We start from the raw sequence: 12,927 nt of genomic DNA, 5'->3' as shown, positions 1-12,927 counted from the left end.
CTCATTTAGTTTTATATTTGCTTCTTTCCATTTGGATAGCGATTGATTTATATTCAGTAAATTAAACCAGACATTTGTGTACACAGCACTCGCTTTGTTTGTACGACGAAATGTATAGCAAAGAGGCAAACAATTCCAAAACTCGAAACTCCACCAATTATTTGATTGTAATTCGTTCAGCACGATGGTTAATCTGTCCTTGGTGAATACCACCGAAAACAGCGTGACATTAGGCGTTGGTCATGTACTCACTTCCGGAAATGCCAAAGTTAACTTTACTTGGTATGACTATAGTCTCTTCTCATCAATGTTGTTATTCAGCGTCCTGATAGGAATATATTTTGGCTTTATTAAAAAACAAGCCACCGCCAATGATTATCTTCTTGGTGGCCGGACGATGAGGCCTGTCCCAATTGCTATGTCCCTAGTAGCAAGGTAAGTAAAATCTAAACAAAACAAAACTGTAAAAACGAAATCAATACTTGCAGTCAGATATCTGGTGTGGCCCTGTTGTCAATACCTTCAGACGTTTACCAGTTTGGTATCAACTATTGGATAAGTTGTATTTCCGTCGCCCTGACCACCATCATCAATGCATATGTATTCTTACCCGTATTCCACGGGATGCAGATTACCAGCACTTACGAATACTTAAAAGTGCGTTTTAACACCAAGATTCGTGTATTGGCTTCGTTTCTTTTTGGTTTAGGTGTGCTATTGCACCTTCCTCTAGTGATTTACGTACCGGCGCTTGCTCTGGAACAAGGTAGGTCAAGATATTAGCTCTGCTTACTTAAAAATACACGAAACTATAAACTAAATCTCCCACAGTGACGGATATCAATATTCATCTAATAACACCTGTAATATGTGCAATCTGCATATTCTACACAACTATCGGAGGACTTAAAGCTGTGGTGTGGACAGACATGTTACAATTCAGTTTGACAATCGGCGCCATGATTGTTGTCTTCTGTTTGGGACTAGTGTCAGCCGGTGGGTTAGGAAATGTATTCAGGAAGTCAGCAGAAGGTGACCGACTTACCATCGAGTAATAATACTTCATTATTTAAAATAATATAAACAAATATTAACCACTTTTACTATTTTGCAGTTTTGACATTGATCCCACACTCAGAGATTCATTTTGGGTAATTGTAGTCGGATGGTCTTTGAATAACCTGGCCCACATGGCCACATCACAACATTACGTACAAAAATTAATGGCTGTGCCTACTTTAAACGACGCCCGACTGTATATTTAATATTGACTTTGAAAACCGGAAATTTAATGTTAATAAGTAAATATTTTTAGGGCGCTTGCAATGTACATCTTTGGTGCTGTTCTTGTTAAGACTACATGTGTTATAACAGGATTAATCATGTATTCAATGTATGCCGAATGCGATCCGATTACTTCCGGTGTAATCACCAAACCCGACCAAATATTACCGTATTACGTAATGGATGTATCAGCTGGTATTCCAGGTTTGCCTGGTTTATTCATTGCAGGAATATTCTGTGCATCATTAAGGTATAGTTTATTAATACAAATGCACAACAAAATTATTGATTTTGATTAAAATATTTTCAGTACGCTTTCGGCGTCAATGAATTGCGTTTCCGGAACAATCTACGAAGACTTCATTTCGCACTACATGCCAAAGAGTGTAACACAACAGACTGTTAGTAATATTCTAAAATGGCTGGTTACTATCGTCGGGATTGTGTCCATGTTGTTGGTTTATGTTGTTCAACATCTAGGCAACTTGCTTCCGCTTGTGATCAGTTTCACAGGAGTTACTTCAGGACCACTTTTAGGACTATTCACTCTTGGAATGTTATTTCCCAAAGCAAATGCAAAGGTATTATTTGTATATTTGTTCATAATTTTATGTAATAACGTGATTTAAATTAATGTAATTATAGGGTGCAATGGTGGGCACTGTGACTGGTTTAATATGCATATTTGCTTTATTCATTACTGTGCAATATTACAAAGCAATGAAATTGATAACACATACGCCAAAAGCAGCATCAACTGCAGGTTGTACGTTTGATATTCTTCCAAAGAACACCACGTGAGTTAATTTAATGTATTATCATCTAATTACATTGGATTTAATGAATTTTTAAATTTTTGTTTAGTATTTTGCTTGACGTGGATGTACCGGAAGTCCATTTCATTTTCCGCATCTCCTACTATTACTACACCATGATTGGTACAGTTATTGTGCTAGTTGTAGGAAACGTAGTCAGTTTATGGACTCAAGATGATTCGCCACCGGTACATCGTGATCTTTTATCACCAGTCATCAGACCATGGTTACGTGACGATAAACTCGACTATTACTCTGTAAATCGTGCTTTGGACATGGTAACATTCGAGAATCAAGTCAACTCGGACGGAAAAATCACACAAAAGCCAACAGAACCAAATGTAAATTAAAATTTAGTCAAATAAAAATAGAAACTTAAACAAATCAAATTGTTTATATTACCGTTCCTAAATTCATTCATCGTTTTATAAACACTATACTAAAACCTCAGAAAAATCATTCTCGGAACATCTGAACACGTGGAGAAATGATGATTTAGTTTTGTAATGTTTGAGCCCGTAATTGATTTACGATACAACGCCAACAAAGATTGTTTGCCATGGTGGCGTGCAGCGCCTCGAAAAATTTCCATCCTGATATAACAACCGTTGACTAATCAACGCCGTTACAATACAGAATCAGTAAGCAATACGATTCGTACATTTACTGCAGTTAAATGTCCGAAGCAATGGAAAGTTCACAAACAGTTCCGGGTTTTACCTGGCCGGCATCTTCAGCGACAATCCAATCAAAAATTACCTTCACTTGGTATGATTACGCTCTCTTTTCGTCAATGCTGGTATTCAGCGTATTGATTGGAATATGGTTTGGTTTCATCCGGAAACAAAACACCGCCAGTGATTACCTGCTTGGTGGCAGGGCGATGAAACCATTTCCGATTGCTATGTCACTCGTAGCCAGGTATAAACATACTATACTATTTATATTATACAGAGTGTTGTGTTAGCATATATTTAAAGTATACTTTTGTTTATAGTAAAATATCTGGAGTGGCTCTCCTGGCCATACCTGCAGATGTATACAACTTTGGAATTAATTATTCCATTAGTTGTATTTCAGTTTTTTTGACTGCAGTTATCAACGCCTATGTTTACCTGCCTGTTTTTCATAAATTGCAAATGACCAGTACTTATGAATATTTAAAAATGCGCTTTAATGCACAAATCCGTATGTTGGCGTCGTTTCTTTTCACTCTATACGTGTTATTACACTTGCCTGTGGTAATATACGTACCCGCTCTGGCATTGGAACAAGGTATCTATACAAATTTAACTTTTTTTTAACTAAATTCAAAACTATTATTGTTTTCAAGTGACTAATATTAATATACACATGATAACACCTATAATTTGCTCCGTGTGTATTTTCTATACAACAATCGGTGGATTGAAAGCTGTTGTATGGACGGACATGTTACAATTCTGTGTCTCAATCGGCGCCATTATTGCTGTTCTTTATATGGGCTTGATATCCGCTGGTGGAATAGGCAATGTTTTTAATAAAGCAGCGGAAGGAGAACGTTTTCATATTGAGTAAATGATCTAATCTTATTCTTAACAGCAATGCAAAATTAATAACATATTAATTAATATTTAGCTTCAACCGGACCCAACACTACGTGACTCTTTCTGGGTGATTGTTTTGGGATGGTCCTTCAATTCCCTATCAATGTTGGGAGTTTCTCAATCTTGCGTACAGAAATTCCTAGCGTTGCCAACATTAAGCGATGCAAAAAAGTAATGAATACAATTATTAGGTAATGAATTTCTTCATATCACGAATAATTTTGTTTCAGAGCTCTTGCATGGTATGTAGTAGGTGCTGTCACAGTAAAAATCACTTGTATATTAACAGGTCTAATAATGTACGTTAAATATTTCGGGTGTGACCCGTTATTGTCCGGGCAAATCACGAAAGCGGATAAAATCCTACCACATTATGTAATGGATGTATCAGGATCTGTGCCTGGATTACCTGGTTTGTTTATCGCAGGAATCTTTTGCGCTTCTTTAAGTACCCTATCAGCGTCATTGAATTGCCTTGCTGGAACAATCTACGAAGATTTTCTGTCCCAGTACATGTCAAAAGATATCACAGAACAACGAGTTGGATATATTCTTAAAGGTTTGGTGATTGGCATTGGTGTTATATCGGTATTACTGGTACGGGTTGTGGAACACCTTGGGAATCTACTACCGATTATGATTAGCTTCACCGGGGTTGCATCAGGCCCACTTTTGGGTATTTTCACCCTGGGTATTCTATTCCCAAAGGCCAACGCAAAGGTACTATCAGTTTACATTGATTTTAATGGTTTTGTATATATTTTAATGGCAATGTAATTCAAGGGTGCAATGGTGGGTGCCCTCACAGCCCTAGGAATGATTTCAACATTGTTTGTGACCGTGCAATATTACAAAGCACACAAACTGATCACATACACCTCAAAACCGGTTTCAACCGAAACCTGTGACTTTGAGTTTACGCCAGCAAACTCAACTAATATTGATCCTCGTGCACAAGATGATGTTCTATGGCTTTTTAGAATCTCCTTTTATTACTACACTCTTATCGGAGCTAGTATCACATTACTAGTTGGCAATATTGTCAGTGCATTTACCCAGGATGACTCTCCTCCGGTTCATCCTGATCTCTTGTCGCCGATAATCCGTCGGTATCTGCCAGACAAGAAGCAGTATTACACTGTGGACCGCGCTTTGACCATGGTCACATACGATTCCAACAAACAAAAAGCCACAAGTTGAATTGGAGCGCTTATCGCTGGGTCAGCGCAGTAAACAAGATACTCTTAGGCTCGTTTATATATTATTAGTAAAATTTGTAAGACTATTTGAACTTAAATAAAAATACTAAAAATACTATCTGGAACTGAGAACAAACATCACTGATAGCGGCAGTGTGCGTGTGTGTAGGAGCGCAAACAGCAAGTGGAAAGATGTGTAATGTGTAATTTGTAACAAGAAATTTACAAGTCATGATAATTTGCTGCTAGCAGTAGCACTTATCATCCCGCTATGCAAATATAATCAAATTCGAAATTTACAATCAGATTTCGCTTAAATTTCACCAATTTCCCTGAAAACCGCTTAGTACGATTGCGTGAACAATGGAGAACCCAGCCGCCAACATCACGGGTACCGCGCCATTAATTTATTTCCAATGGTACGATCACGCGTTCTTTGGATTTATGCTGTTCTTGAGCACCGCCATTGGGATATATTTTAGCATAACAGGCGCCAATAAGAAGAACATCACAGATGAGTATTTTATGGGCGGTAAGAAAATGTCAGTGATGCCCATCGCCGTCTCCTTGGTAGCAAGGTATTTCTATACTTATTGCGCATGTTTTACGTATTCAATCATGATGCAATTTTCAGTCACATATCAAGTGTAAGTTTAATGGCGGTGCCGGCTGACGTGTATAGTTTTGGTGCAATGTATTGGCTGAGCACTATTTCTATTATGGTCAGTGCATTTGCGACAAGTTATATTTTCCTGCCTGTTTTCTACGAGCTTCAACTAAACAGTACCTATGAATATCTTATGCTGCGGTTTAATTCGTCCATACGAACCATGTGCTCACTGTTTTTTATTCTTAATATTCTTCTGTTTATGGGGATTGTGGTTTATGTTCCGGCTCTAGCGTATTCAAAAGGTAAGACGTTTAAACTAAAATATTGTTAAAAATAAAGTGAATATTTAATTTTTAGCCACTGGATTGAGTGTCCATTATATTATTCCGGCAATTTGTGCAATTTGCACGTTTTACACTACGATTGGAGGGTTGAAAACCGTTGTATGGACTGACACACTGCAGTTTTCCGTGACATCAACCGCGGTTGTAGTAATTTTTTATTTGGGTGTGACTAAAGCTGGAGGATTCACTAATGTATTCCAGACTGCATGGGAAGGAAGTCGTTTACATTTTGAGTGAGTAAATATTTTCAAACCTGAACTAGTAATATTAATGATTGACTTCGTAGTTTTGACTTAGATCTAACAAAACGGGAAACTGTCTTTGCTGTGCTGATGCATTGGTTTCTTTCATACACAAGAATGTTGTCAACAAGTCAAGAGTGTGTGCTAAAGTTTTTGTCCTTGCCGACATTAAAAAAGGCCCAACAGTTAGTAACAACCATCACATCAATCAAAATTATTTCTTATAGTTTATTAATACTTCCAGATCGATATTCCTTTTCTGTTTTGGCATTATTTGCGTGAAGAGTATCATTGTTATCACTGGTTTGATAATGTTTACGTTATACAAAGACTGTGACCCGTTGATGTCGGGCTCCATTTCAAAAATTGATCAATTAGTACCATTTTATGTTGCTGATGTAGCATCTAAAGTGCCTGGACTGACTGGATTGTTTTTATCGGGAGTTTTCTGCACCGCACTGAGGTTTGATCAAAATTAGTTAATTTTATTGTTATTTTTGTTAATTGTTTATTGTTATTTTTAATATTTTAGCACGTTATCGGCCATTATGAATGCGCTCTCAGCTACGATCTACCAAGACTTTGTTGCAAAGTTTCTGCCCAAGTTTGCAAAGCAAGAACAGTATACTTCAATTACGATAAAACTTCTCGTTGTCGTAATGGGCGTGCTAATTACATTCCTCGCTTCGCTTGTTGGATATCTTGGACCAATCCAACCGCTTGCTATCAGTGTTGCTAGTATATCAGCGGGAAGTTTCTTTGGGTTATTCACCCTTGGTGTACTGGTCCCCAGAGCCAATACAAAAGTAAGTGTTTTAATTTTAGTTTAATTTTGAAGATTGTAAAATAATATTCGATATCCTAGGGTGCATTTTCTGGAGTAATAATTTCTACTCTATTCGTCGGCTGGATGTTCGTAGGGGCGCAATGGTACCGATCCAAAGATATGATCAAAAATATACCCACACATTTAAGCACAGAGCAGTGCACGTTTGAAGTGCCTGTTGTTGAAAACAATTCAACAATTTTAGATGCGCCAACAGATATTTTCTTTCTATATCGAGTCGCCAGTTATTACTATGCTTTGACTGGTTGTGTTGTGTGTATTGCGGTTGGTATTGTTGTTTCTTTACTAACTGATCATGGGGGACATGTTGACAAGAGATTACTGTCGCCGTTGGTGCACCGATGGCTTCCGGAGGATGCCGGAAAAGATGATTATTTTTCAATTGATAAGGCAAATAGAATCGTGACTTCGCTTGATTTACAAAATTTACAGGACGCAAACAAAAATGTATCAAAAGTATAAATTATAACAACTGGCAGAAATATAATATGGTTTTACACAATCTTTCTGTAGCATGAGAATGGAGCAGAAATTCCTCTTCCTTCCTTTGAATTTGTGTGGGTCAGTCGTGTGAGGGAGGCACCGTTAGAGAGTGTTCTTTCTTGAAATCACCAAAATGTTCCTAGTTTATATAGAATATCAAGCAACAGTTACTAGGTAACAGTATTTTCTGACTTTTAATACTGTGCCCCTTGCTTTTACCAATTAATAAACGTCAAACCTACTCAACATAGAAAGAAATTGTGATGACTTCATCCACTTATAAATTAACCTACTTCACTGTAATGGCCCTTGGAGAGCCCATCAGATGGTTATTGAGCTATGGAGGCCTACAGTTTCAGGACATTCGATTATGCCATGAAGAATGGGAAGCACAGAAAAACAGTAACAAGTCTATCATAGGCTCTTAAAGCTTAGAATTACTATAATCTATTATAGAATCCCCTTTTGGGGCATTACCCCTTCTCGAAATTGATGGAAAAGTAATGCATCAGAGCGTTGCAATTTGCCGCTATCTTGGAGCAGTTGTGGGCCTATCCGGAAAGAACGCATGGGAAAACTTTGAGATCGATATAGTAGTTGATTCTATTTCTGACTTACGCACAAGTATAATCTATAAAAAGATCCAAAACATGATTACTTATTAATAGATGCTAAACTTTACAGAAATTGCAACTTATAATAAGTTACCAAACAGCTCGCAAACACGTGCACAGCTTAGACTTGCATTGTTGAACGAAACTATACCGTTTTACTTAAACCGCTTTGAAAAAATGGCGTCGGAGGGTTACGTAGCCAATGGCAAAGTAAGTTAGGCTAGGTTATAAGGGCTTTCAACCACACAACAATCTTCGGCTCTGGGATCTCAACCCATGAGAGACCAACTGATAAACAATCAAAATGTTAACCAATTGAATTACCAAGCCGTTGATGAACTTGTGAAAAATTATAGAACTAATCTCCTATTTCCAGTTGTCGTGAGCTGATATATTTTTTGTGGCGATACTAGATTACAACAATGGGGTATTGAAAGAAGATATAATCAATGCCGAGAAATACCCCACTTGGACAACCTAAGAAAGAAAATTCGGTCGATGCCAGCAATCGCGACTTGGATCGGCAAAAGACCCGAATCAGAATATTAAAACTGATTATAATTACAAGTAGAAGTGCATTTATTGAAAAATATATAGTACGTTTAGCGTTTTTTCAAACGTTTTGATTTATTCGAAGCTGTAGTTTAGCACCATCCCTTGGGACGCTCCTCAATCCACTTCTTGATCTGTGGAATGGCGAGGACAGTATCGCGTACCTTTTGCAAGTTGCTGTATTTCTCCAAAAGGTCACCCTCAATCATGAAGTTGATGTAATCCAATATAGAAGTCAGATAGATGTCGGCCCAGGTAAGCTAAACAAGAAAACAAGTCAGAAAACTACCAAACTAAAAGAATTTGTTTCCTGTGGTACCCTGTTCACGGCAAGATGTCCACCGTTTTCCTTGGCAATCTTATCGATACGTTCCAAGTAGTATGGGATGGTCTCCTCGAAGAGAGGAGCCTTGCGCGATGCCTTGATGGCTTCATCCTTCTCGTAGCTGTACAGAGCAATTTCTGACGGAAAAAATAAATATAAGCAATCCTTATTCATTATTTTTTAAATTTAGGAACGTACTAAGCCTCAAATCGTTGATGGTTTCAACGATGCTCTCAATTTCGAGATCCTCCAGATCATCCTTGCCGACAAGCTTAGCCTGCTTGGCGCAATAACGTGCCATAGCAAGACTTTGATGGTATTGCTTGCCGTTGATTACCAAAATCGGCATTTGTCCGAAAGGCATCTCTGCGAAAACAATAACAAAGTGTAAATGAAACAAATTCACAAACTATTGAAAAATCAATCAACAAAAAAATACTATTCGCTATTAAATTCAAAGGTAAACACTGTAAAATGATTAATTAATGAAGTTCAATTGACTATAACTTTTTACGTACTAATCTAACACATAAAGGCAAGGTTCAATTAAAAGTTCATTGAAATTGAAAATTTAATTGAAAACTGCTCACAATTTTCCGATAATTAATTCATTAAAACGAAATAAGAAACTACCCGAATAAGCATTAATGAATATTAATTCTCACCAACTTACTTGCTTTGTGGTTTGGCCAGTCGTCAGTCTCGATACGCTCATCTTCAAAGTCGATGTTAGCGTACTTCAGCAACATGCGGCACGACTCGCCCAATGCCGTCACATTGAAGTAGATGATTTTGTATGTAGGAGCCATGGCTGATTCTGAAACAAACGGAGCGCAGGCACGCGTTATAATACAAATACGAAAATCACAAATGGCGGCCACCGTCGAGCGCGAAAAGATTGATTGCTTTGCGATTGCGATGAATCGCATAACAGTCCTCTAGATGCGAACCGTCCCCCTCAGCTGTTTTCAGTGCCATTTCTTCCATCTGCATTATTTAATAATCTACTGTAATTATAGGAACACCGCCGACGCTCTGAATCATTAACTATGACAGGATATACTTTAATTCGTTTGTTTATGCCGTTTGTCAAATGTTTGCCATAGTTTCAAATGCATGGTAATTGTTTTTTAAACATTCGTTATCGCTGCTTTCAGAAAAATGTGTAATCAAACAATCGAAAGCACAACTTGCAGTAATTTATTAATATTTGTACGATAATTAAATGTGCAAAGTCATGGGCATGTGGAATAAAATTTATGGTGTTTGTTTACAAATAGATAAGATGATTGTCGAACCGGTATGGTACAGATATTTATATTACATAACTGAAGTGAAAACACACGCGAGTATTACAAAATTACTCATCTAATTGAGGAAGCGAGTGAGCTGTGAATCGTTACGCTGCGTGCCCCCTTCTCAACGGATGTCAAATTAAATGATTCAAGGTCGAAATAGTTGAATCGCCCAATTCGCTATTTTACACAACAATCGCAACAGGCGTGTGCCCATATAATGGTTTCATTGTTTTTTTTTACTGCGTTGTTAGTTACCGCTGCATATTTTTGCATATCGAATTTCATTTATTTACATTTTAGTATCCTATAAACTAATAAACTAATAACTTTAAATATCCTATTAACTTTTATTGTTCGAATTCTAAACGCAATGCTTCAGGTTTATGAAAAATAAGTACTGAAAATAACTCACCACTGAGATGAAATGTAGAAAACTGAGCAGAACGACAAGTTGCTACAGGCTCGCAGGAATGCTGAATGTTCGAAACCGGCCGGCGTTGCCGGTTTTTATTCATTCACGCACGCGCAGAACACGCATCGTTCAAGGTTAATAAAATCAACACATGAACGAGTTTAAATGGAATTTCAAGTTAAATGCGCTGTGTTTGTATACAAAATATCTATGACAATGTATGCGTTATACTCAAGTTTCAAGTTAACCACAGGTCCTATCAGCTAGGAATTAAAAACAAATCAAGTAACATTACACAAAAGTGTAATCATACATATGCAACCACATCAGCGAAGTGAGTCGGCATTATTAGAATCAACACATTTTGATCCATATTGGTCTCGAATTATTTTCATGGTACATGATAAGAAAACGACATATGATCAATACAATCGATTATGCATTATTGTAACAAAAGAGTTATCGGAATAGTAATAAGAACTTGTACTTCATAAATGTTTTTATTATAAATTTATTATGTTATGCTTTTGTTCATAGTTTTTTCAATGTTTAGGGTTTAGGACGCACTTCAACCCACTTCTTAATTTGTGGAATGGCGAGTACAGTATCGCGCACCTTCGTCAAGTTGGCATACTTTGCCAACACTTCTCGGTTGGTCATAACAATCATGTGATCCGAGAGAGAAGTAAAGTAAATGTCAGCCCATGTTAGCTAAACAAAGTTAAATAAGTTAAAACAATTTCATTAATTATTTCTCAAGGTACATACTTTATTACACGCTAAATGGCCGCCATTTTCCTTTGCGATTTTATCAAGTCGCTCCAGGAAGTAGGGGATGGTCTCATTGAAAAGTTTATCTTTTCGTGATTCCTTAATAGCTGGATCAGCCTCATAGCTGTACATGGAAATATCTGCATTGTAAACATTTACAGGTCATTTTGATATTGAACATTTTCTAGCAGAGGCTTTCTACACTTACGCTGTCTTAAATCATTGATGGTTTCAACCATGCCTTCGATCTCAAGATCCTCTAGTTGATCTTTACCTACGAGTTTTACTAGTTTGGCGCAGTAGCGCGCCAGGGCAAGACTTTGATGGTATTGTTTGCCATTGATGGTGAGAACTGGCATCTTTCCGAAAGGCATTTCTAGAGAAATAATTAAAAATTTATAAAATATAAGTTGTGCATGAATTTTAATTTATCTCGGAATTTTACCTGGTTTACGATTTGGCCAATCATCACGTTCAACACGATCATCAACAAAGTCGATGTTTCCGTATTTCAACAACATGCGGATGGGCTCTGCCAACCCCGTGATGTTGAAGTAAGAAAGTTTGTATGATGCCATGGTTAATTCTTCAACAAAAATAGAAAACTCGATTTAAAAAACAGCTTTAAATTTGCTGATTGAAGTTATTTGCTGTGATTTTCATTCCATACTACATTACTATTAGAACTTCAGGCTGATGTTTACCTTGTCTTGTTTGCTAAACGGTCCCTATGGTTTCACACGTTTCAATCGTTTGTAAACAAGCGTTGTCACAACACGATATAGTAAATTGAAAAAAATGCCAAGTCAAACACTTGAAACCACCGACAAGTGGCGAAAGCACCAGTAAATAACGATCAGGTCGTTGAAATCCGAGCAATATTATGCAACTAAATACTGCCAGTCATTAAAAAGTTACTCATCAATTGAGCACTGTCATTAATTATCAGTCATGAATCCGGATTTAATTTCCTACAGCAAGGTCACATTATTTCAGATATAAAAACTAGGTTTGTGACGTGAAAAATGAAAAATGTTCGCTGACCCGTAATATGCTGACAATATTTTCTATAGCTTACTTTCGTCTATTTTTACTTATTGATTTTGTAATTTATTATTAATGCACCTCCACTACAATGTAAGCGAACTAAAGGTTCCCCAAGAACTTTGTAAACTTTTCCACTGCCATCTGTGGCATTTTTGTGTCATTTATCAATCACTTATCACTTATCAATAACTAATCAACAACTGGAAAATTTAGGGCATGATTTGACAAATAACAATTAATTCTAATACTAAATATACACCTACACATCAATAGTGAATACTTGTAAAATAAAATAATATAATTACCACGCAGTAGAAATGTTGTAAACTGAAAACACGAGCACCGCACAGCAAGAAGTAGATTATTGGATGTTTGAAACCGGCCGGCGTCACCTGTTTTTATTCATACCTGTATGCTGCCCACCTCTACAAATAATTATTTACTCAAGGTAGAGTCAAGGCTGGTAAAATTCTGGAATAGTAACATATAAATACGTGG

At 37.0% G+C, this 12,927-nt stretch overlaps 5 protein-coding genes across 5 annotated transcripts; 4 read left to right on the top strand and 1 right to left on the bottom strand.

Moving 5' to 3' along the window:
* The first annotated feature begins 58 nt into the window (after positions 1-58).
* LOC135802361 (sodium-coupled monocarboxylate transporter 1-like) lies at positions 59-2,488 on the top strand. The gene is made up of 8 exons (XM_065315942.1): positions 59-435; positions 489-766; positions 832-1,051; positions 1,115-1,255; positions 1,316-1,534; positions 1,595-1,865; positions 1,930-2,081; positions 2,149-2,488. Exons 1-8 carry the CDS (start codon positions 185-187, stop codon positions 2,447-2,449), a joined length of 1,833 nt encoding a protein of 610 aa, XP_065172014.1. The 5' UTR covers positions 59-184; the 3' UTR covers positions 2,450-2,488.
* Positions 2,489-2,719: 231 nt separating this feature from the next.
* On the top strand, positions 2,720-5,000 carry LOC135802323 (sodium-coupled monocarboxylate transporter 1-like). Its single transcript, XM_065315888.1, has 6 exons — positions 2,720-3,020; positions 3,097-3,374; positions 3,433-3,644; positions 3,717-3,856; positions 3,916-4,405; positions 4,469-5,000. Exons 1-6 carry the CDS (start codon positions 2,776-2,778, stop codon positions 4,883-4,885), a joined length of 1,782 nt encoding a protein of 593 aa, XP_065171960.1. The 5' UTR covers positions 2,720-2,775; the 3' UTR covers positions 4,886-5,000.
* Positions 5,001-5,104: 104 nt separating this feature from the next.
* Positions 5,105-7,429, top strand: LOC135802202 (sodium-coupled monocarboxylate transporter 2-like). The gene is made up of 7 exons (XM_065315747.1): positions 5,105-5,462; positions 5,519-5,796; positions 5,852-6,071; positions 6,125-6,265; positions 6,325-6,543; positions 6,613-6,886; positions 6,946-7,429. Exons 1-7 carry the CDS (start codon positions 5,248-5,250, stop codon positions 7,387-7,389), a joined length of 1,791 nt encoding a protein of 596 aa, XP_065171819.1. The 5' UTR covers positions 5,105-5,247; the 3' UTR covers positions 7,390-7,429.
* A 137-nt stretch (positions 7,430-7,566) lies between these two features.
* LOC135802210 (glutathione S-transferase-like) lies at positions 7,567-8,732 on the top strand. The gene is made up of 4 exons (XM_065315758.1): positions 7,567-7,812; positions 7,867-8,034; positions 8,095-8,234; positions 8,401-8,732. Exons 1-4 carry the CDS (start codon positions 7,674-7,676, stop codon positions 8,407-8,409), a joined length of 456 nt encoding a protein of 151 aa, XP_065171830.1. The 5' UTR covers positions 7,567-7,673; the 3' UTR covers positions 8,410-8,732.
* Positions 8,586-12,863, bottom strand: LOC135802322 (glutathione S-transferase-like). Its single transcript, XM_065315887.1, is given in 9 exon segments — positions 8,586-8,836; positions 8,896-9,038; positions 9,100-9,267; positions 9,575-9,718; positions 11,160-11,322; positions 11,380-11,522; positions 11,591-11,758; positions 11,828-11,968; positions 12,735-12,863. Coding segments are annotated over 8 exon segments (1,230 nt in total). The 5' UTR covers positions 11,961-11,968; positions 12,735-12,863; the 3' UTR covers positions 8,586-8,668.
* Positions 12,864-12,927: the final 64 nt, after the last annotated feature.

The sequence above is a fragment of the Atheta coriaria genome, unplaced genomic scaffold (genome assembly GCF_025399875.1).
Source record: "Atheta coriaria isolate IRGN ID8LTWV9N9 unplaced genomic scaffold, Caltech_Dcor_3.1 hic_scaffold_16_pilon, whole genome shotgun sequence".
NCBI lineage: Eukaryota > Metazoa > Arthropoda > Insecta > Coleoptera > Staphylinidae > Dalotia > Dalotia coriaria.
This window is presented reverse-complemented; position numbering and strand designations above follow the sequence as displayed.